This window comes from Eucyclogobius newberryi, unplaced genomic scaffold, assembly GCF_026437365.1.
Source record: "Eucyclogobius newberryi isolate DKJ021-1_F unplaced genomic scaffold, fEucNew1.0.hap1 SCAF_8, whole genome shotgun sequence".
NCBI lineage: Eukaryota > Metazoa > Chordata > Actinopteri > Gobiiformes > Gobiidae > Eucyclogobius > Eucyclogobius newberryi.
This window is the reverse complement of record NW_027316500.1, coordinates 4,948,942-4,973,851: the sequence shown is the minus strand read 5'-3', so window position 1 is coordinate 4,973,851 and position 24,910 is coordinate 4,948,942. Positions and strand designations below refer to the sequence as shown.

Below are 24,910 nucleotides of genomic sequence, written 5' to 3'. Positions count from 1 at the left end.
GCATGACCTGAAATGTAGAGGTGGAAGACATATGGAACAGTTTATAATATCAAATTTTTAGATCTGAAATTTCAAGTGCACCGTCTATAGTTAAAAAAAATATATAAAAATTACCTGTAATCTTTGTCAGAATATTGTTAATAAGATAAGACTTTCATTTTAGACAATATCACTCAACTACTTCAATGGAATAGCTTCTGTGACTAATTTTATGGCTTTTTTTTGTTTTGTGGGGCTTGCAGTGAAAAGGGAACATTTATGCTTTGGACTGCTCTATATAATAAAGTATCTTTAGTTTGTTATGCCATGAAACAACTAGTCTCCCTCTAATTTAAATCTAATAACACAAGTACATTTTCTGTCATTAAGCCCGCTAAATAAAGCAAAGAAAACATCTCGTCAGGAAACTTATTTAACAGCACTTTCAATGCCCTGAATATGGAGTCAATGGAGATCGGTCCCAGGAGGGAAACACAAGCCCTCATATAAGCTGAGGAATAGAGGAACCCGTTTTTCTTGGCTTGGATCGGACTCTGGTGCTAATATGCGGGTCGATAAAGGTCTATCCAGATTATGTGAACTCTGGTGTGCATTGAAGAGGGATGTGTTGGACAAATGAAGTGCTGATAGTGGCACACACAGACCTGTAATCAAATGGAAGGGTTTTACTGCTGCATCTTTGACACGTCTTTGTATGTGTGCACAGACTTGGCTTTAGTACAGGGATAATAGACCAGTGTTTGGAAAGAGAATATTTGCAGCACTGAATCTAATGAAGGAAATAAATGATAGAGACTGGGGGAGGCAGACTAAGGTCGCATGTTCTACTGATTCAAATTGCAGATTCATTCAAATTGTGCTCGCTGTTTACATAACCCTCTCCTTGAACCGACACCTTAACGTGGTGGAGGGGTTTGAGTGCCCGAATGATCCCGGGAGCTATGTTGTCGGGGGCTTCATGCCCCTGGTAGGGTCTCCCAAGGCAAACAGGTCCTAGGTGACGGGTCAGACAAAGATCGGTTCAGAAGCCTCTTATGACGACGACACGAACAAGGCCGTTTACGTCGCCCGGATCGGCGTCACCGGGGCCCCATCCTGGAGCCAGGCCTGGGATGGGTGCTCCATGGCGAGCACCTGGTGGCCGGGTCTTACCCCACGGGGCCCGGCCGGGCACAGCCCGAAAGAGCGACGTGAGGCCGCCCTCCCGTGGGCCCACCACCCGCAGGAGGATCCATAAGGGGCCGGTGCAGAGAGATCTGGGCGGCAGTCGACGGCAGGGGCCTCGGCGACCAGATCTCTGGACACAGAGACTAACTCTGGGGACATGGAATGTCACCTCGCTGGGGGGGAAAGAGCCTGAGCTTGTGCGGGAGGTTGAGCGATACCGACTAGATATAGTCGGCCTCACCTCCACGCACAGTTTGGGCTCTGGAACCCATCTCCTTGAGAGGGGCTGGACGCTCCACTTCTCTGGTGTTGCCCGCGGGGAGAGGCTGCGGGCTGGTGTGGGCTTGCTTATAGCCCCTCAGCTCAGCCGCCACGTGTTGGAGTTCACCCCAGTGAACAAGAGGGTCGCGTCCCTCCGCCTTCGGGTGGGGGACAGGTCTCTCACTGTTGTGGCGGCCTACGGGCCGAACAGCAGTGCAGAGTACCCGGCCTTCTTGGAGTCCTTGGGAGGGGTACTGGACAGTGCACCGACCGGGGACTCCGTTGTTCTACTGGGGGACTTCAACGCCCACGTGGGCAATGACAGTGACACCTGGAGAGGGGTGATCGGGAAGAACGGCTTCCCCGATCTGAACCCGAGCGGTGTTCAGTTATTGGACTTCTGTGCTAGCCACGGATTGTCCATAACGAACACCATGTTCAAGCACAAGGGTGTCCATCAGTGCACATGGCACCAGGACACCCTAGGCCGGAGGTCAATGATCGACTTTGTTGTTGTGTCATCAGACCTCCGGCCGCGTGTCTTGGACACTCGGGTGAAGAGAGGGGCAGAGTTGTCAACCGATCACCACCTGGTGGTGAGTTGGATCCGCTGGCGGAGGAGAAAGCCGGACAGACTTGGCAGGCCCAAGCGCATTGTGAGGGTCTGTTGGGAACGTCTTGTGGAGCCCTCTGTCAGTAGGGTATTCAACTCGTACCTCCGGGAGAGCTTCTCCCATGTCCCGGGGGAGGCTGGGGACATTGAGTCCGAGTGGACCATGTTCTCCGCCTCCATTGTTGATGCGGCTGCTCGGAGTTGTGGTCGCAAGGTCTCCGGTGCCTGTCGTGGCGGCAACCCCCGAACCCGGTGGTGGACACCGGAAGTAAGGGATGCCGTCAGACTGAAGAAGGAGGCCTATCAGGCCACTCTGGCTTGTAGGTCTCCGGAGGTCATCGACGGGTATCGGCAGGCCAAGCAAGCCGCGGCTCGTGCTGTCGCAGAGGCAAAAACCCGGGCCTGGGAGGAGTTCGGGGAGGCCATGGAGGAGGACTATCGGTCGGCACCAAAGAAATTCTGGCAAACCGTCCGGCGCCTCAGGAGGGGGAAGCAGTGTCTCACCAACACCGTTTACGGTGCGGGTGGAGGCCTGCTGACCTCAACTGGGGATGTCGTCGGACGGTGGAAGGAATACTTTGAGGATCTCCTTAATCCCTCAGTCACGTCTTCCGAAGAGGAAGTAGAGACCGGGGACTCGGAGGCTGGCTCATCCATCACCCAAGTTGAAGTCACTGAGGTTGTTCGCAAACTCCTCGGTGGCAGGGCTCCGGGGGTGGATGAGATCCGCCCTGAGTACCTAAAGTATCTGGATGTTGTAGGACTGTCTTGGTTGACATGTCTCTGCAACATCGCGTGGCGTTCGGGGACCGTGCCTCTGGACTGGCAGACCGGGGTGGTGGTCCCTCTGTTCAAGAAGGGGGACCGGAGGGTGTGTTCCAACTACAGAGGGATCACACTCCTCAGCCTCCCGGGTAAGGTCTATTCCAAGGTACTGGAGAGGAGAATCCGACCGATAGTCTAGTCGAACCTCGGATTCAGGAGGAGCAGAGTGGTTTTCGTCCCGGTCGTGGAACACTGGACCAGCTCTATACCCTCCATCGGGTGCTCGAGGGCTCATGGGAGTTTGCCCAACCAGTCCACATGTGCTTTGTGGATCTGGAGAAGGCTTTCGACCGTGTCCCTCGGGGTGTCCTTTGGGGGGTGCTCCGGGAGTACGGGGTCCGGGGCCCTTTGCTCAGGGCTGTCCGGTCCCTGTATGACCGGAGCAGGAGCTGTGTTCGCATTGCCGGCAGTAAGTCAGACCTGTTCCCAGTGCATGTTGGACTCCGCCAGGGCTGCCCTTTGTCACCGGTTCTGTTCATAATTTTTATGGACAGAATTTCTAGGCGCAGTCAGGGGTCGGAGGGTGTCCGGTTTGGGGACCACAGGATCTCATCTCTGCTGTTTGCAGACGATGTTGATGTCGATGTTGATGTCCTGATGGCTCCATCAAACCCGGACCTGCAACATGCACTGGGACGGTTTGCAGCCGAGTGTGAAGCGGCTGGGATGAGAATCAGCACCTCCAAATCCGAGGCCATGGTTCTCGACCGGAAAAAGGTGGCTTGCCCTCTCCAGGTGGGTGGGGTGTCCTTGCCCCAAGTGGAGGAGTTCAAGTATCTCGGGGTCTTGTTCACGAGTGAGGGAAGGATGGAGCGTGAGATCGACAGGCGGATCGGTGCAGCGGCTGCAGTGATGCAGTCGCTGCATCGGACTGTTGTGGTGAAGAGGGAGCTGAGCCGAAAGGGAAAGCTCTCTATTTACCGGTCGGTCTACGTTCCTACCCTCACCTATGGTCATGAGCTTTGGGTAGTGACCGAAAGAACAAGATCGCGGATACAAGCGGTCGAAATGAGTTTCCTCCGCCGTGTGGCTGGGCGCTCCCTTAGAGATAAGGTGAGGAGCTCGGCCACACGGGGGGAGCTCGGAGTAGAGCCGCTGCTCCTCCACGTCGAGAGGAGCCAGCTGAGGTGGCTCGGGCATCTGTTTCGGATGCCTCCTGGGCGCCTCCCTCGGGAGGTGTTTCAGGCATGTCCCACCGGGAAGAGGCCCCGGGGAAGACCCAGGACACGCTGGAGAGACTATGTCTCTCGGCTGGCCTGGGAACGCCTCGGGATCCCCCCGGAGGAGTTAGAGGAAGTGTCTGGGGAGAAGGAAGTCTGGGAGTCCCTGCTCAGACTGCTGCCCCCGCGACCCGGCCCCGGATAAAGCGGCAGAAGATGGATGGATGGATGGATGGATGGATGTTTACATAACCTGCTGATGTCGGCTGTGAGGTCTGGCATCCATGTTAGCAATCATTTTTGAGAAACTGTATCCATCTCTGCTCAATAAAAACGTGTGCTAGAGGTGAGATGATGACGCCTTTCTTACACACAGTTTATCAGAGCCGCTGAAGAACGTGTTCCAGACACGCAGAGAACGTGCAAACTCCGAAGTCCAGAAATCCCAATGTTGTGTGGGAATGGAACCAGAGACCCTCTTGATGTAAGTTGTATATGTACTTAAGTAAAAACCAAACTCCTACTCCCTAAATGAAGAAGTTACTAAGCTTGAATCCTTCTTAATAAGCTATTCTGTTCATTATAATTAATTTAATAAATCTTTGTACCGGTACATGCTTTATAAAGGCTAATTAAGGTGTAGTTATGATGACATTTTATTTATTTTTGATTGACCTTTATTTAACCAGGAAAGTCCCACTGAGATGTAGCTTCTCTTTTGCAGGAGAGGCATGGCTACAGAGGGGAGGAGCCTATTGTACATGTTTTTAGTTGTGGGTGAAACCGGAGCACCTGGACATGCAAACCCCACACAGAAAGGCCCCACAAAGCTCTGTGTGGTAAAGGTTAGCAGAGGCTGCTGCTGTCATGTCAGACAGGGTTGATATAAATCACAGCTCTTCTTTGGTCGTACAACAGTGTCACTGTGTGGCCTCACTGTGTGACCTCACTGTGTGACCTCACTGTGTGACCTCACTGTGTGACCTCACTGTGTGACCTCACCGTGTGACCTCACCGTGTGGCCTCACCGTGTGGCCTCACCGTGTGACCTCACCGTGTGACCTCACAGTGTGACCTCACAGTGTGACCTCACAGTGTGACCTCACCGTGTGACCTCACCGTGTGGCCTCACCGTGTAACCTCACCGTGTGACCTCACCGTGTGACCTCACCGTGTGACCTCACCGTGTGGCCTCACCGTGTGACCTCACCGTGTGACCTCAAAGTGTGACCTCACTGTGTGACCTCACAGTGTGACCTGAAAGTGTGACCTCACAGTGTGGCCTCACAGTGTGGCCACAATGTGATGCCTCACTGTGAGGCCACACTGTGAGGCCACACTGTGTGGCCACAATGTGATGCCTCACTGTGAGGCCACACTGTGAGGCCACACTGTGTGGCCACAATGTGATGCCTCACTGTGAGGCCACACTGTGAGGCCACACTGTGTGGCCCACAATTTTGAGCAATGACTCAGGTTTTCCCCATGATCAGAATGATTTCATGGTAGATTGCCAAAATCGAGCAGTGAACACCAGGCTTAAATCTGAGCTCTCCAAAGCGCTTGCTTGTATTACTAGAGGATCAGCTATAGACCTCTCCATTAGAAAGACTCACGTACGTCAACAATTTGAAAGTATTAAATCTTGATTTGATTAAAATTAAATGAATTGCACAGGCCTAATCCACGAAGGTGTTGTATAATAAAAGAGAATGGTTTTATCTCCGCATCTCGGCTGGAAGCTTCATTGACTCCAGTTTCTCCACTGGATACCTGCACACAATCATTCCCACTAAAAACATTTCCCCTCTGCTTTCCATGGAGCCCTGACTCAATTCAGCTGCTGTCAAAACAATTTCTTCATCCTCGTGGGTTGAGAAAACAGCAGCCTGATGTCAAAGTATCAGCGTCAAGTGTCTGGGAAGTGATCTGTCTGGACAATTTGATGTGAGAGGGGCTTGAAACATATACTATAGTACTCTCATCAAACTAGATACTCCTCATTGTGCAAAAACAGGCATGGCTCCAATTCACTCAAGCGCTACAGGCAAAGATAGCAGCGCGGGGTTAAAGTAGGTCACGTTGGCTGCTATGACATGTGATAGTCATTGTAGGGTTAATAGCAAAATGCATGCTACTTATATAAAACGTATATAAATCAGATGTATCAGGGCATTTAAGGTGAGCCGCTTCTACTGAATTCACTTTGCCTTTGTCTTTAAACATCTGGAAGTATTTTACCAATGGATGTCAAGACCCAAGAAGACGCACGTTTGTCGAGGGTGGTAGGGTCAAGCTGTAGGGTTGGGCTGTTGTAGGAAATGATAGCGCCGCCGAGAGGAAAAGATTTATGGATATTTTGACATTTCATTTGACAAGCTGGAGTAAGCAGTAAAGGCTGCCAGGAGGAATGTGCCAAAGGTTCTGCAGAATCAAGAGCGTCATGCAGTTCTCACAAAACTGAAGATCACATTAGGAAGATCTGCCTAGGAGCGAAGAACTCTTTACTGTTCGATGGTATTAAAGTACGTCCAAATGAAGAGTAAAGAATTGCCAGGTTCAAGTTTGAGGAACAAACAATGAATTGCAATGTCAGAAAGAACTAAGTAGTGTTCTTTTATTTATTTATTTAATTAATTCTGAAGCAATCTTGGCACACCAAAAAAAGCTCTCAAACTATTCCTTTTAACCGCGTTATGAAGCCAAGGAGTCAAGCGTTTCTTTCCAAAATTAGACTCAGATTAAGTTTTCGCTGGTGCTCAGTTAAACCCACGTTTTACTTCTATCTGATCGTTGATTTCCTTCGCCCAAACTGTACCTTATCTCCATCAGCAGTGGCGTACAGTCACAGTGGGTCTTTGTGGCTTTATGAGAGAGCTGAAGATAACATCAGGACTTTATTGGACATGTTCCCAGTGGCCGTGGACTGAACACCTGGCCACTGTGCTGCCTTGCTTCAGAAATCCTCCGTCTCTCGTTGACCTCAAGGTGGATAGTTAGCACGGAGGTTACAACCTTTGACCCCAGACGCTCGGTTAGGACAGGGGTGGGCCGTTTAAATGCAGAGCGGCGCTGCGAGGCGTGTCATGGTGAATAACTGAACATCTGGAAGAGTTATGGCCTTTAGCGTGCTACGACTTTGACAAAACACCTCCATGAAAGAGGACTCCACTTGTGTGAAAATTCAGCACTCACAACAGTGAAGCACAGAGGACAACTGAGTCTTTGAGGGCAAGCTCAGGAAATGATCTCAGGACTAAATGAAGCATCTCAGGAATGCCTCAACACCTCATGCTATGGACGCCTAAATCAAACATAGTAGTGAAGGAGAATCTCTGCCAAAAAAACCTCAAAATCAGTCCTGTTTAACACAAATATCCAGGATTATTATATGACATTCATAGAGTAAAGACATGTCTCCAGGTGAAAGTGAAGGGCCCATCCAGAGCGACAGTGCTGTGGCGTTTGTCCGGGGGGACACTGGACACCTCATTACAACACTGCCTGACTGCACATAAATGTTTCAGCTCGTGGATCCAGCCTCCAGCAAAGACAACACACTGAATGATGCAGCAGAGGTCGACAGTCCATGTGACGCCTCTGCTTACAACGTGGCACCAATATAGAATCAATCATGGATAATCTTTTAGTCAAAATTACCCTACTCATTGACCTTAAATATTCTATCTTTCTGTGTGAATGTCATCACTATTCTGAGGTCATCACAGCATAAGACGCACTGCATCATCACTATTTGCAGACAAATATCTACAACATCAAGGTTTAAGGTTCAAGCTCACCAACTGTTGACACAGAAAATACAAATTCTTCAGCGATTCAAAGGTGTGTTGATAATCTAAGTAGGACATTAATACTCAAAAGCTTTCAGGCGGTTATTTTTACAGTAGGAAGCTCATTTATCAAACTTCTAGTGTAACTGTGCTATATAAACAGTTAAACCCCGTGCGAGTCGATTAGGAGGAAGAGAAACAGCCCCGCAGACACAGAGCCGGAGTGAAGAGGTCAATCTGAGGTCCTCACACTAACCTGCTCTCCTCATCATCTCCCCCATCTCCTTCTGCTCCTGAAGCCCTCAGTTCCTGGGAACACCTTCCATCAGTCCGCAAAGTTTATCGAATAACCCGCGCGTCATTCGGAAATTCTCTTTCCATTCTGTGTCGGAAAACTCCTTGATCACGACCCTCTCCCACCAGTCTGTGCTCCGAACCCACATCCAACAAGAACGAGAATTCCGAGTCTGTGGCGACGACATCAAGCTCACCAACGAAGACATGCTATTTTTGTAGCCCTCCAGCAGCATGCAGCGTTCTTGTCTGCCTCTCAAAATCACCATGGTCACCAGGGTTAGCGTGTAGTAGTTCATCTGCATAAAAAGTAACGCGGACATTACATACGAGATGAACAAAGCTGCACGACTATCCATCTTGCTGTTCGAAAACGCTCCGTCAGTCTGTTGCAGGAGATTTTGTTTGTATGTGACGCAAAAGGTCAACCGGAATGAGGGGGCGTATTAGTCCCCTGAAACCACGCATATCGCCACCTAGTGTTAGGAGGACGACACGTTCTTGTCAGGAATTCGACTTTCTCGTCTGCCTCGTCTGCATGTATACTTGGACAAGGGCAGAGCTTGTCCAACACCTCAAAATCGAATTTTATAAAAAAGGTTTTTTTAGTTTGCATGTTGTTTGCATGGTGTTTGGGACTGTGCTTTGACACTCACACTCGCTTCACCTACAGCGCATGCATGAGGATGGAGATAACATTCCTCTGTTTCCTCCTCTCATTTTGTTTTCCATAATTATTATTTTCATGGCTGTGCACCATTCGACTATACCTTCAACCATTTAGTGAAGAGGATATTTGAAGAGCAATAGGACAGGAGTCTGTGTAGTACCATCAGTTGACTATAAACTATTGTGTCACCAGCTTTATTCTATCTAGCAATATGATACATTTTTCTATTGCTCAATCCCCTAAAAGTCACTTCTGAGAGTTTTATAATATTGTGAAAAAGCTTACTGTCATAATTATCATAATCAATTGTGAAATTGATTGAATGTGTCAAATATATAGGCAAATAGTAAATCTAAGAAAATGAAATGTGTGAAACTGCATGTAAAACATACAAAAACCTAGATTATGCAAAGGTTTGTTAAAAGGTTCCACACAGGCAGGGCCGGCCCAGCCTATAAGCGAACTAAGCAGCCGCGTAGGGCCCCGAGGTGTTAGTAGGGCCCCCAACCTGGCAACCCGTCTTATGAGAAGTGCAAGCGCAGCGTGCGCCACTAGTGTAGTAACGCTGCTGGCGCGGCAGCGCACACAGCGGTAACAGATAACGCGCAAACCGCATTTATTTGTAATGACAATCTGGCAACCAAGACACCAAACCTGCGCTGATTGGGCAACTTCATTGTGCGCGAGCAGAAGAGCAAAACATAAACACAACAGAACGTGGTCCCTGCGTGGTCCTCATGTCCAGAGGAATATATCCCCCCGATGCCGAAAAACGAAAGAAGAAACTTCTTGACGATGTAAAGAAACTGCAAACTCAACAACACTCTCCAGGTATTGAACTTCTCTTACAAAGAGACGGTTAATGCTGCTGTTTGAAACAACACGATTCTGTCACGTTAGTTTGCTCAGGCTGGAGGCGAGGAGAGCTCTGCTCCGCGCACAATATGTCTGAATGAAAGATAATAAGCTTAACATTGACACCAGCCCGGGAGTGTGAGCTGCAGGTGAGGCCGGTGAGGGGCGTCTATGTCCCGGGTCACTAAGAGGCGGAGATCCGGTCCAGACGAGCGCCGTCTCGTCCAGAACCTCTGATGTGAGACTTTGGAGTGAAAAGTGTGCGGCCCCTGTCCCGGGCCCTTGTCCCCTGTCCCGGGCCCTTGTCCCCTGTCCCGGGCCCTTGTCCCCTGTCCCAGGCCCCTGTCCCGGGCCCTTGTGCAGCCTCAGTTAGAGATGAGTGGGTTTGAGTTTGCGTCCCTCTCTCTCACATCACCATGTGTGAGATCAATCGTGACTCGTGATGTCTGTTTTACTTTGACTTCTTAACGTGCAATAAGAGGAACATAAAGGTTTATGCACGTCAGGTCCATCAGCCAATCACATCGCAGCATTGTTTCATGCAGGAGTCCAGTGTGTGATGTTCTGATCAGAACAAACATTTATATTGTAATTAACTTTTAATAGAGCAATAAAACATTTCAATTTATTTAAAAAGCATCATTAGACTATTTGTTATAAATTATAATAAATTGATAGTGAAAAATAACCAGACATATTATGATTACGTCTGTTATAGAATAATACTATATATTTTTATATAAAAGTGGCAAAGTTGCAGAAACACAGTCTCTTCACTATAGCTAGGTTTGGATCTTCACTTCTCGTTCTGTTCATTCTCTGGGAATAACATGTTTGCACTGTTTTATCAGTGTTAATTGTTAATCAAGCAATGCTTATGCCATTTGTTTAATTTAATATAACTTGTCACTTTGGCAAGAAGGAACAGTTGGGAGCAGTAAAAGATAAATTAGTAAGGATAACTATTACTTTTACATTTTCAGTTAAAATGAATCAATTTGACCATAATTATTTTTCATAGCCAATATTGTATTGAGTAATTAAGTACACTAATGTATTATATATTATATAATGGCTTTAGTCATTTTCTCCTGGCACAGTTTCATCACATCATCATTTTATAGCATTACAACCTCAACATTTTACTCTTACTTTAGCCGGCTGGACCACATTAAAATGCAGCAGAAGACACAAAAAAGGTCTGAAAATTTTGGGGGGAGGGCCCCCAGACCCCCCCCCTGTTCATTAATTTAAACTGCTAATGTGCTAATGTGGCTGTAGACCCTTAACGCCCACAAATACGCCCAAAAACATATCTGGGACGTGTGTTATTTGTACAGGGAGTAGAGGTGATGTCAGCGGAATACCAAGTTGCATTGTGGGATTTAAGTTATCAATATTTGAGCTTGTGAAGTGTTGAGAATAAACTAACTGGCAAACAGATGCCCTGGAGTTTTGGTGCGCTTTGTTTGCGTTGAAGAAAGTTCCCATATGTGAATTGTTTACTGACAATGGCAATAAAACTGATTCTGATGACGTGGTGAGGGGCCCCCAAAAATGTTTTCGCTTAGGGCCCCCTGAAGGCTTGGGCCGGCCCTGCACACAGGCCTAAAATAGGACCAATGTATTTGTAACTTCATACACATACTAATTCTCTGCAGAAGAATGCCCTTCATGTTATTGTTGCAAAGAACTCAAAGTATATATACATTTATAATAAATTCATTTTCTTACAACCCTGGAATGCCAACGCTATTTCAAACATTTGCATCATACAGTCTTGACAAAGAATACTCATAGTTATGTAAATTCTTGAGTCAAAACACAGTAGAATCGTGACTTACGTATTCCAGTTGAAATCTCATAAAGTCTCTAAAAAACACCTTGTTATGACTCAGTGAGGAAAATAAACCTGTTTAAAGCACACTACGCTCCATAACTTCTCATATATGTGGCATATTTACACCAGGACAATGTCAAGGCCCCTGGTATCATTCTCAGCCGTCCCTTTCGCTCTGTCCCTCGCTGGCCGTGAATCCAAAAGGACATTAATCCGCAGAGCTAACAGAAAAGCTTCGTGGTGATTCACTGCAGCGCGACAAGAGGCGTAAAGCACGTTGACAAACTGCTGCTGGTGATTTCCATACAAATAGCTCCGGTGTGGGACACCGGATTATGGAGAGGAGGAGGTGACATGTTGGCATGTTGAGGTGTTTGCTGACGAGAATGGGGCGTGAAGCTCACACATATGCTATAGTGTTATCCACTAATGCTACGTATTTTATTACAAAAAATACATATATAATTCCTTACCTAATATCACTGATTTCATCACATTTTTATGATAAAAGTTAAACTATCACAGCTGTGTCCTGTGATTGTAAAGAAAGTTAACATGTTCAAATCAAATATAGATTTGACTAATAATAGTGATGTTGATTGATGCAAGTACAAAACAATCTTTCATGTCAAAGATGTGCATGTTCACATGCTGTGTGTGTTTTGGCTTTCCTATCAGAATCAACTCTTTATTTTGGGTTGCCAGATCCAATGACTAAAACATATGTTCAATAAACACAAAACGATATGAGCTGTAAATAGTTCATGACAGTGAATGGCATCCAGTTCTTCTGTGATTGAATCGACTTACTGTTTTTAACCCAGCACGAGCACATTTAGAGTGTAAACTTTTGACTTCCAGATGATACTATCTGAAGGCACTAAATATGTTTGTTAGAAACGTTTTCTAACGTTTCTAACATTTTCGAACCATGATCAAAAATATTATCACCAATTTGATCTACAAAAGAAAAAACAAACGTTTCGACTCATCCCAGAGTCATTCTCAATCTATAACAGTGTCCAGACTTTTTCTACTATAGATCCCTCCTGGAGGGATTACACAGACTTTTATCTACAATGTACATTATTCTTTAAAACAGGGCGTTTAACAGTTTTGTACAGACATTGTAATTAACTCCCAGATCTTACGTTTGCGGGTCGTCCCATTTGGTGCTTGTTTGTCGGTGCTCAGTTGGAGAAACGATCTCACAGCGGGACGGCAATGAGTCTCTTCATCTGCACCCCCCGGCCCATCTCCTCTGCACCCGCCCTCCCCAGCAGCCCCCTGTCTCCCTGTCTGCTTGTCTGTGTGGTCCTCTGCATTCCTCCACTCCACTGTCTGCGCCGCTCGAGCTGGCACTGCTCAGCGCCATAATCAGCAGGTAGACGCACTGCAGGAGAGAAACCTGTCCTGAGCGTTTGATTAGCCAGGCATGCTATTCCAGATTAGCACTAAGGCGTGTAAGGTTTATCACAAGGGCTATTAATCGTAACTCGTCCTTGGGTGTAAAATAAAGCCAGAAGAGTTAGCCTTCTCCCAACAAAACAAAGTGCAGCCCAAATTCTTAACAACTTTTTTCAGCCACATGGTGATTTAACAGATGTTTATGCCTGATAAGAATAGTTACTGTCCACTATGTTAAATGTAGTTAACTTCTCCATAGGGAAATGTGTCCTCAGCAATTGACCCATCCTTTATAGCAACTTTTTCTTGTTTTTATAGAACACAAAAAAATAGAAAAAAAGTCATGTTATTTCCATCCAGTCCTCGACAGTCTGCACCAATTCTTTGCTTTTTTGCTGCTGCCAAAAGTATATTCCACAGGTATCCATCTACCGCCTCCATAGTTGGAGTTCAATCCGCAGGGCCTCATCCCAGACGAGTATTTCGGAATAATAAGAAAGTCCCAAAACACATGGTAGTGAGGAGCCACTTGACAGCTTCATTTTCTCAAGCAACCAGTACGTCCCCATGAATAATGTGGACTTTGACAGAATTATTTTGGCCATCTCTATAGCTAAAAATGTATCTAAACTACCTCAGCAGGAGGATCGTGCGTGTTTTGGATTGATTGGGGAAATCAGAGTATCCAGAGGAAACTTAGACATGGTGAAAACATGCAAACTCCACTCACACTAAGGCTCCATCCATCCTGGGAATTGAACGTTGTAATTTGCATGCAGGGTCAACTCACAAAACATCTTCACAGCCATAAAGTCTATCATGTTTTGCCTGTTTCTGCCAATGACCGGTGCTCGTCTCTGTAACCCAGTCATTAGGTCTGGAGACACAGCTGCTGCTCTCACACATGTACAGCCCATGACATCACTCTCTATAGGAGCTCTGTGTTCACCTTTTCTCCAAACCTTCTCAAACACCTCTACACCAAAGCTATTAGGCATAATTACAGCATGCGCGTGGTTTCGCTAACAAGCTTGGCTAAACACTGAGCTGCTACAAAGACATCTGATTGGCCTTTCAATCCAGTTCAAGCACCATGCAGTGAATGAGAAACGACTACAAGTGACTGACGAGAGGACGGACTACTGTTCTGGAGCCGTTTCTTATGGCAACATGTGCAAAGTCAACCACACAAGGCTCTCAATGTTGTGTATTTAATGGTATGATGACAAAGTGGTATAATTACAAATATTTTGACATGAAATCTATGACAGCAATTGTTACCTAGAAGTTGGATGCAGTCCCAGGTTGACACGAATTATGTGCAGACAAACGATGCTCGGCTTGTGTACATTATCCACGGCAACAACATACACACAATACTAATGGTATGTTTAGTTTGCAAGGGTTTCAAATTGTGAATGATTTGGTTAAATAATATATATATTTGTCAACGTTTGATTGATGACTAGAACCTTTACAATTCAAACATTCTTCTTAGTACAGATTATGATAGTGAAAAAAGTGAACTTCTGGTTGATTGTAGACTTTAACTTAAACAAATATATTTTTCTTCCCAAAGTCAAAGAACATGAACACAGCAAGTCCTGAATCTTTTCTTACATACTCTTTGATCAATGTATATTCTGTGATCCTGTGTTGTGTTTTCTTGCAGTAACTTTGTGTTTTATCCTAACATAGTTACACAAGTACCTATTCCAAATTATTTCCCATATTACAATTTTTTCTTGACGCGTATTTTTCCTTGTCAACAAAAGAAACACTACTACTTCCCATTGGCACAAATCTGCACTTGTTTTCTTGTTATGGTCACAAGTGTTGACTGTTCATTCCCACCACATCATTAACATTCCCCTCAAAAGCCCTCTCAGTCCACACATACATATACATATATATATATATATATATATATATATATATATATATACATATACATATATATATATATATATATATATATATATATATATATATATATATATATATATATATATATTTCCCCCCTCCAGAGTGTAACGTACCCACTGCTCGGATGAGGAACCCCTTTGGCGACCTCAGGGCCCGGCGCATCCACGCTTCCCTCAGCACCTCCAGGTTATTGGCGTTGCCCTGCACGAACAGCACCAGGTTTTCCATCCATCCCTGGAAGTGCACCTCGGCCATCGCTCGCACCAGCCTCTTATTCCAAAAACTTCGTGAATTTTGCGCTTTGAAATCCGCGAATATCTCCTGTCCGGTGCTGGTGGTGTCGGCGCTGGCTTCGGTGCCCGGCTGAGCGCTCTCGTCGCCCCGCGCCAGGACCACGGCGAGGGACGCGGAGGACAGCTGGATGAGCCGCGGCGGCAGCGTCATCCTGGAGGAACTCTACCGATCCCGGTTCTCACGGTGAAACAAGAGGAACAGGTTCGTTAAAACATCGTTCCGGCTTCAGTGAACCCGCAACAACAGTCGTTCCTCCGGTAAAAGCGTGCGCGTAAACGGCGCTCCGCACATCGCCAGCGTCGGACTGGTTTGTGTCCCGTGGCTCCAGGGAAACCGTGAAGTGAAGGGGCCCGGGAGGAGGAGCTCTGCCCCGGGACACACAGGTGGAGCCTCCCCTTCTCCCTGGAACTACTTCACGCAGGTGCTCAATACAAGAGCACATGGCGAACTTGGGGCTTTCAAGGGCATTAAAGAGGTTCTCATGTTTTTCTCATTATTACTTAGTTTGATGGGATTGTACCTGTTTTTAATATTTATCATAGTTTGACATCAGTCTGGATAAAAAGCAGTTTGTGAAGAAACATTAGAAAATAAAGTCGACGTTTACAGGAAGTATGAAACAGATCGCCCCTATGTATGTCATCATTAAGCGACGCCCCATTCAAAATGCAGAGACAGTTTATACGCAACAGGCAAATTTTTCTGACAGTATAAACAACAATTTAACTAAATAAAGTTGTTTTACTGTATTTTTACTTCAAATCATATCGTCAAATCATAAGTACTGTGTAATTTTAAATAGATGGGCCTTGTTTACAATATGGTTTCATGGTAAAAATAGCAGTATTACCTCTACGTATGTCACATCTGCGGCTCATGTCACACCAGGAAGTATAATTCTAAAAAAAAAACGTCTCCAAACATGTCAAACTGGGGAAACAGATGCACATTGTAATATAATCGTGGTCACTGTGAAATGTGCAGTCTAACTTGTCATATGCACTTTAAATCACGATTCACTTTATTTAATTAACTGCTTGGATGATCTATTTGGAAGATAGAAAACCACATATATCACTTGCTTATTTACTCGTCTTAACTTGTTAGTAACATTTCCCAAGTGCAATTTGAATATTGTTTCCTAGAATAGGTCTGTGAATGAGGCGTTTTGGCACATGCGTAAAGACAAAGTGCACGGTTGTGCTCAACGTGCAACTACCTGAGGCTAATTAACATGATAAACAGCTTTTAACCTGCTCGTTTTGTTTAAAAAGAAGGCAGCAACATGTGAAATTAGCATTTCAACAAGTAGAACACAGGCACACAGACATTACATCTTGATGAGTGTGTTTTGTGGCATCAGCCGTACTTTGATAAATCCACAGTTAGAAGACAGCTAACAGTTATTTAAGAAAAATGCTGGCTTAAAATCAAGAATGTGTTTGAAACAAGTGCGTGCACATCTGCTTTATGACTGTGTAAATGTGAATTCTGAAACAAGAAATCAGATGGTAATTTCACAGGTTCTAAACAGAAGAAAACAGTACTGTAAATGCATTATGATGTGGAGAATGGAAATGTGATTGTTTACATACTTTTACAGTTTGAATTGAAGTCGGACATTGGAGCTCTTTCCATGTGAGGGTTTCTCTACACTATCTGGTTTATTGGTCCGTGACTTCAAAGTATTATTCTGATGTACATGAACCACTTCCCACATTGCAGGATGATATGGCAGATCACATACACTGGATTCCCTCCCTCTTACAACTATTTTCTGTGATGGCAAAGATGGACTCAGCAACACACCTCGAGCAACTGTTATTGATCAAATCCGCCATGTTGTTTGGCAGCAGTGCTAAATGTCCCAGATGCATTACTCAAAACGAGGTTAAAAGCAAACAAAAGTGCTGTGAATCAACTCGATAAGCTGCTGGATCACTACTACTGCTGTTATTTGTTATGAAGCCTTTATTTAACCAGGCTAAAAGAGGACTACAGAGCACACATTATTAATACATCGTTATTTGCGCTAATATAAAAACAGTATAAGAGATTAAAACAGCACTACATGTAAAAGCACAGACAATGCTCAAAGGATTCTCGTTATTTGTTTCTTGGTTGTTGTATTTTTGAGGAAAAAAATCTCAAAGAAACTAGCTCGCAAACTTCCAGTTTTGTTTGAAAAGTGTTCCAAGCTGTGGGAGCAGCATGACAGAACACTTGCGTCCCCAAATCAGTCTACACTGGAGGGACAAACAAATAATAAATCATGTGAACACACTGTGAATACATTTATCCCACGTAAAGTGTCACTTTTGTATTTTTCATCTGAAAATCCGCATTGGTTTATTCAATATTGTTTAGTTGGAAGGCAAATTATTTCCCTCAAAATATTACATTTCCAAATTGTGGAAAAAAACGTATGCCATAGGGAACAACTTTTGCTCCTCAAATGAGAACCATCCCCCTGCGCTTGGTGACTGTATCCCTGCACCTCATATATCAGAGAGGAGGTGCAGCCTGGAGGGGACGTCCCGCCTAATAGTGGCATTAGGAACAGGATATTGTGCTTCCTCTGAACATGAAAGAATACATCAGTTTAGCCGTACAGAGCGATGTGCCAGGCCATCAGCGCTGTGCAGAGTGAGTCACTGCACTACAACGCCTTTTAATGGATGTGAGCGCAGACGAGTGGTGCATTAGTTTCACTTTTACATTGTAATGTGTGATCTGTTTGCCTTTCAGTAAAATACTTTATAGATTTGTTGGTAGATTTATGACTATACGCTTGCATTTATTCCGTTAAAGCTATTCATGTACACTTATTTATTAGTTTGTAAAGCATTATCAGATTCTGTTCATTTTAAAAGTCTTTTCCCTCTTTACTGCTGTTCTTGTGGACTTGTTTCTAGGTAAATCCAGACTGAAATCCTCTATAAGATTTACAGTTTGATCACCACTTCCTCCTCCATGCACTTCCTCCTCCACGCACTTCCTCCTCCACGCACTTCCTCCTCCATGCTCTTCCTCCTCCATGATCTCCCTCCTCCACGCACTTCCTCCTCCACACACTTCCTCCTCCATGCTCTTCCTCCTCCACGCACTTCCTCCTCCATGCTCTTCCTCCTCCATGATCTTCCTCCTCCACGCACTTCCTCCTCCATGCTCTTCCTCCTCAATGCTCTTCCTCCTCCACGCACTTCCTCCTCCATGCTCTTCCTCCTCCATGATCTTCCTCCTCCACGCACTTCCTCCTCCATGCTCTTCCTCCTCAATGCTCTTCCTCCTCCACGCACTTCCTCCACTTCCTCCTCCATGCACTTCCTCCTCCACGCACTTCCTCTTCCGTGCACTTCCTCCTCCACGTACTTCCTCCTCCACGCACTTCCTCTTCCATGCACTTCCTCCTCCGTGTCTCAAACTCAGACAGAGCTGTGCAATCAGGCTCATGCATTTGAAGCACGAGGGAACTGACAAGCTCCCTAGCCATTTTTCATCAAACAAAAACTGATTTGAACAGAATTTCTTCTTTGCTTTCTGATTCTGCAGAAGTGTACAATGTTTATCAGTCCAAGTTTGGTCCTTTTTAAATACATAAAGTTCCATGTTTGTTTTGATACGAACATACGAACGGACCATGCATTTCTCTGGTCGGCTAATCCTCCTGTCAATCACACCAGTCAGACACAGTCAGACCGCAAGGCAGTTGTGGCTAAAGGATTATTTGATCATCACTAGATTAATTCAAGAACTGAACCATTACAGTGAAATGTGAACGATTCTCCTCCTAAGAATCAACACAATTAGACGTTTACCTGACATTTACCAAGAAGGTAGCTATGACTCTTAGCTTTTATTAGATATATTTTTGTGAACATACTGAAAAAATCAAGGTCATAAACTAAATCTATGCGTTGACAATTGAACATTTTTTGGTTGTTTCTATTGCGCTACTTTTGCCAATTGGAGCACCTCCTGGTTCGAAGGCTTTACAACGCATTTGGCAACACAACCAAACTCTCAAACAATCTCTTCAGAATGCCTATGTTTTTCCTCCTTTTTGAGTTCTTATGAGGTTTGATTCCCCTCCAATCCTCCTGCTTCTCTTCTGTTTATGATACTTGATTGACATGAGGTGGCATAACAGTATTTTCTCTCCCAATAGTGGAGCAGAACTATGAAAATAATGCTGTTGGATTGTCATAAATACTGTGGAATGATTCTCCAAATTTTTTATGACTTGCGGTCTGTGGACACAAAAACATTACAAAACCAAAGCATATGTTGGATACAGAGTTGTGGAGTTTGCCAACATCCTCTTGATTCTACCACATAATTCCCGCTCTTTGCTTGGAATAGTTTTCCAAGACATTTCCAGGACATGTTCTTGTTACTCTATGACCAACAAGTTATCACGTCTAATGCATTCCCTCATCTCAAAACATTGTAGAAGAGTATTCTTTTTGCACTTTGAAACGTAAGCAGTCTCACCGATCAGTCAGATAATCATCAAGACTAGATTGTAAAATACGAGACAGCCAGAATAATGTTATTTTAACCAAACAAGACCAAAAAAATGGCAAATTTAAGGCAATGCGGACAATTTTCGACAACACCATTCCACTCAATTTTGGAACAATGTATTAGGGCCTCAAACCCCCTGCCACGGACACAATGGATGGATATTTTTGAAACATACTTCGGGCACAGGGGAGAAGGCCATCACAAAAAAATGGATAACACAAATTGTGCAGACGTTTGGGGACTGGACAAATTTGACAGACAATGGACTAACTGGGACCTCTATTTTGGACGTGATATGCTTTAACCTTCTTTTCTTTGGATGCCACCCCTTCCTAAAGCTATTTTGTTTCTCTCTGGTCCTGCCCGGTTTTGTTTGTTGTTATTTTATTTATGTGATTCAAAAAGAAAAATCATAATATTAAAACTAGACTCATTTCAACGAATAACGATACAAAAAATAATACTGTATTGTCCAAAAAAAGTATTTCTTATATATGTATAAATATTTGTTATTTTGTGGTCAAAAGCAATATTGAACACCATTCTCCTAGTAACAAAACCAACACAACCAGGACTGGATCTAATAATTATGATCTTCGGAGAGGGCGCCCAATGATTACTCATCTTTTTCCAAAGTATTTGACTTTTATTCCATTGAGTTGCACCGGACAATAGCACATACTTTAGCCAAAACAAAAAAAAATACAATCTAAAATTCTCCAAATGTTTAGTCTGCTGGTTGGAATGATTATCACAAAGCAAAGTTCAGCCCTGACTTACGGTAATTTGGCTCTTCATTCAGGCGTTCCAATTAGCATACATACATTTTCCTCGTGTCTGCGCATTGAAGCAATTTGGCGGTGGTATCAGGTGACTCCGTAGGGTTCAGCGATCTCCACTTCGTGTGCACTTCCAATATGATAATTTCAAACCAACCACAAGTCTCCAAGTTTCAAACATGTGGTTCTTGAGAAGTTGGAGCTCTTTAGTGCCTTGCCAGGAATAAATTTGACCCACATCTTGTAACATGTGTCTGGGATGCACACTGGGCCTCTGTTAGCACGGGATGGCACTGAGGAATGTAGATTACAAAGGGTCAGAGCCGCCTGATGTAAAAGGTCAAAGGGCAAGGTAGAGTCAACTATAAAGTGTCTTGATGTGCGTTGTGATGTTTTTGTCAGAGGATATATCTTTATTTTTATATTTGTTGCTATTATCAATATTGTGTTTGAAAGAAGTAAAATAAAATCACAAAAACGAACAAAAAATACTGTTTCCTCATCATTTGGCTTAGTATTTTATTCAGTCATTGTCGTGGCAATAAAATTAGGATTTGGTTGTTTTTTTAAGCTTTAGGAGGGATGCAATTCAATGAAATGTCTTGCACAAGGACACAACAACTGTATGTGAAATACAAGTAGACGAGGAAACGCTCAACCCATTGCACTTTTTTAGTCAACTATTACATAATATAAAGGCGCTTTCCTGATTTTACCTTCTTAAAATCAAACAAAAAAGAAAAACAGAACTGGTTCATTTCAAAAGGTCTGCAATGGTCCAAATTTTTTCTTATTATTATAATTATGTATTATTATTATTATTTATTATTATAATATTTATTATATTATAATCATAACTATTATTATTATAATATTTATAATAAATATTATTAATAAATATTATTAATAAATATTATAATAAATAAATATAATAAATATTATTATAATAAATATTATTTATATTATAATATATATATTTATATATATATATATATATATATATATTATAATAAATAATTAAATAATAATATTATAAATAATATTATTATAATATAAATAATAATATTATTATAATATAAATAATATTATTTATATTACAATAAATATTATAATAAATATTATTTATAATAAATATTATTAATAAATATTATTATAATAAACATTATTATAATATTTATAATATAATAAATATTATTATTATCTTATTAGTATTATTATTATTTATTATTAAGCGCTTTTCAGACATTTCAGAGGCCAGAGCACTATTATTGTCACAGTAACGCTAACAGTTATTAACACGCTAACATCGCAGTCTGGTACAGACTTTCACTTAATTAAACCTAACCTTAATAACCTAATTCAACCAATTTAAATTTATATTCTGCTTATGAAATCTGGAAAATCTATAAATCAGAATTATATCATTGGTCATCAAGTCATTTTTCACCACTAAACGCACAATGTGAATTAAAGCCATTACAATATTCAGTTTGAAGAGTTGGCTGAGCAAAGACGTACTCAAACTCTGGAGTTAACCTCTTGACAACCCTTTTACAAATGGCTGTGTTTTTTGACTGATGACTGTAGACTTTTTTATTTGTCATTCACTGCTGCCGCACTCTAATGAACCGCCTTCAAAGCCCCTCAAACAACCCTTTAAGACGTTATAAATCCAACTCGACAGCACCATATTTCTCCACTTCGATCAAAAAACGTCTCCCCCCACTCCCCCATCAGCCCTTCTTGTTAGGTCTTTTTCTCCTTATGTTTGACTTTGTGCTTGAGTGAACTTGTCCCGGGTGCCTTGTGTTCTATAGTCTGTTATTACAGTTTCATTTATTATTTCAGTGCAGCGCCACCGTGCAGAAGATCTAAAGGTGCTGGTGTCAGCTCCAGGGACCGCGCACTGACGTCTCAGACAGTAATGTATTCACCAGGCTCATCAAGGCGCTTTAAACACGGCTGGTTTTACTCAAGGGGGGCCAGCATCATTAGGTTATTGTTGTAGCATTTATTCGCGGCTACTGCTAGCATTAACGTAACATCATGGAGGTGGGGAAGAGGAGATGGAGAGGCTGAAGAGGTTGCAGGTTTTGCTGCTGTGGCAAGGCAAGACAAGTTTATTTGTAGAACACATTTCATACACAAGGCAATTCAAAGTGCTTCACACAGCAGGAAAAATGCATTAAAATCACAAAGAAATTACAGAAACAGAAATACAATAAAATTAACTAAATAAAAAATAAAAATAAAAAACACCTAGCCAAATCCAAATTTATCGGACCACATTGGCAGAAATGAGGTGGTGGAAATGAGGCAGGATTTAGGATAGAATTTGTTTATTTTATTTTCTGGCCTGCAGGTTTTATTTGACATAATGGAATGGAAAGTGGAAAATGTAGGGAAGAGCTGGAAGAGACATTAAGCAGGTTGTAAAAAATGTTTAACTAAAATCACTCAACCAAAGTTTATTTACAAAGTGGTTTTCTTGCAAGAACCAACCAAACGCTAAAGTACATGAGGCTGAGTACAAATGAACCAGTGGAGAAAGCACCAGCAGAGGAGCTAGTGGCACCCAGAATAGAGAACCATCTGCAGCCACAGGACAACAACACAGGGCCCAGAGGAGAAGATGAGGCAGAGACTTGGTGATTGGTTCAGAGGTGAAGGTATCAGACTGTAATCGGCCGACACTGACAGTTATTGGTGGTATAGGAAATAACATGATTAACTGGTTGAGTTTTGCGTTTTTAATTGGCTGGTTTGGTTGCCAACAAATCTTTTCCGTGCCATTTATGTATTATTCTTTCAATTATCCACATTTCAAGCCACTTTTATTGCCTAAGACACAATTCAGCAACAACAGCCTGCCAGTTCGTAAGATGTTGTAAAAGCTATTGCATAATTGTTTTAGGACTTTAAGAGTGTCTATCGTTCCGATCCGTAACCTCCCTGTTCTCTTGTCTTTTACACAGTTACTTGAGAACACATAAACAATGCTTTCTGCTTCAGTCTGCTCATTGTTTGACCTGGTGGTTCTTGTGCACCTGTGAGGCTCAAACATAATACTTGGTGAAATAAAGAGCTCGTCTCACATGAGCTCAAAGTGCAGTGTTGACAAGTCTCAGGCAGGTGTGATGTGCGCTGTGTCCTTAGGGTGCTGCACAAAGTGATGGGTGTCACCAGTCACTCAACACCGCTTCAAGCACTCCTACTATACGTGATCATATACTGTATATATACATTATTCTCTTGTTTGCTTTGACTGATCATTGAGTCAGTAGTAGGCTGAATAAGGATGGGTCAATAAACAAAACAGGAAAACAATAATGGTCCTTTGAACATTTTGTGTAATCGAAATAATCACCAACAAAAATAGTTGCCATTATATCTACAGATTGTGCAGAAATACAGCTATTTATCAGATGTTCAACAATGCAACAATCTGAGGACTTTTTCTATTCAAAAGATAATATATTCTGTTAATCGTTATAGCAACATTCTAATTTCTCGTCCTTCTGAAACCCATAGTTTTGGGTTTTTTTCATGAAACTTCCTAGTAAAATTATGAATATCAATAACTGTCAGCCATTTTGATATTAATTGTGATATTATTGTTAATCGCAGTTGTCTTGGCCATGCTAATCGTGAGTAAATGGGGCAACACACCACACACCACACACACACACACACACACACACACACACACACGGGACCCTTTGCCAGACACTAACCTGAGTCTATTATAGAGCAGACTGAAGTAATCCGCTTTTATAGTCAAACCACTGTCATTAGGACGTCTCTGTACTGTAAATAAAGGTTAAGGGAAACCCAGTCAGCCAAAAGAGTAGTTCTGAAGTACTTTTGAGCAGAGCAAACATAAGTATTGTTTAAGGTGTGTAAGTTCATATTAGCATAGCACTCAAAGCCATTTTATTAAAGGTGCACTATGTAACTTATCTGGTGAGTCTGCCTCGTGCTTGTCTCCATGGAGATGTTAAATAGTGTTCTTCTAAGTTCGATCACATGTTCTATTCTTGTCCATTCTTGTTTCTAGAGTTCTCTTTGCAATTTATTACTGTTGGAAATAATGGAATACTAGTTTTAAAGTGTCATTTTTGTTTTAAATCCATGGCATTAGTGGCTTCAGAGTCTGTAGCCTCATCTGCCTGAAGAGTGGGTCCAGCTCGCCTCAGTCGGTCCCTCATCTGCCTGAAGAGTGGGTCCAGCTCGCCTCAGTCGGTCCCTCATCTGCCTGAAGAGTGGGTCCAGCTCGCCTCAGTCGGTCCCTCATCTGCCTGAAGAGTGGGTCCAGCTCGACTCAGACGGTCCCTCTTCTGCCTGAAGAGTGGGTCCAGCTCCAGTCTCCTTGTGTCCGTCTGTCCGTCTGTGAGAGTCGGATCTCTCCTTCACTGGAACTCCTCCAGGTTTCTACGCTTTTTTCCCAAAGAGGTTTTTTTTGTAGTTTTTCCTGGCCGAGAAGGAGAGTCTAAGGACAGAG

At 43.4% G+C, this 24,910-nt stretch overlaps 2 protein-coding genes across 2 annotated transcripts in view; both read right to left on the bottom strand.

The window, feature by feature from the left end:
* Nucleotides 1–15,253, bottom strand: part of stox1 (storkhead box 1) — a 34,021-nt gene extending 18,768 nt beyond the window's left edge. Inside the window, exon 1 of the mRNA XM_072436755.1 lies at nt 14,923–15,253. Within this exon, the coding sequence (XP_072292856.1) occupies nt 14,923–15,253 (331 nt within the window). The remainder of the gene's footprint in view (nt 1–14,922) is intronic.
* Nucleotides 1–24,910, bottom strand: part of tet1 (tet methylcytosine dioxygenase 1) — a 154,637-nt gene that overhangs the window by 16,893 nt on the left and 112,834 nt on the right. The gene's annotated exons all lie outside the window — the stretch shown is intronic.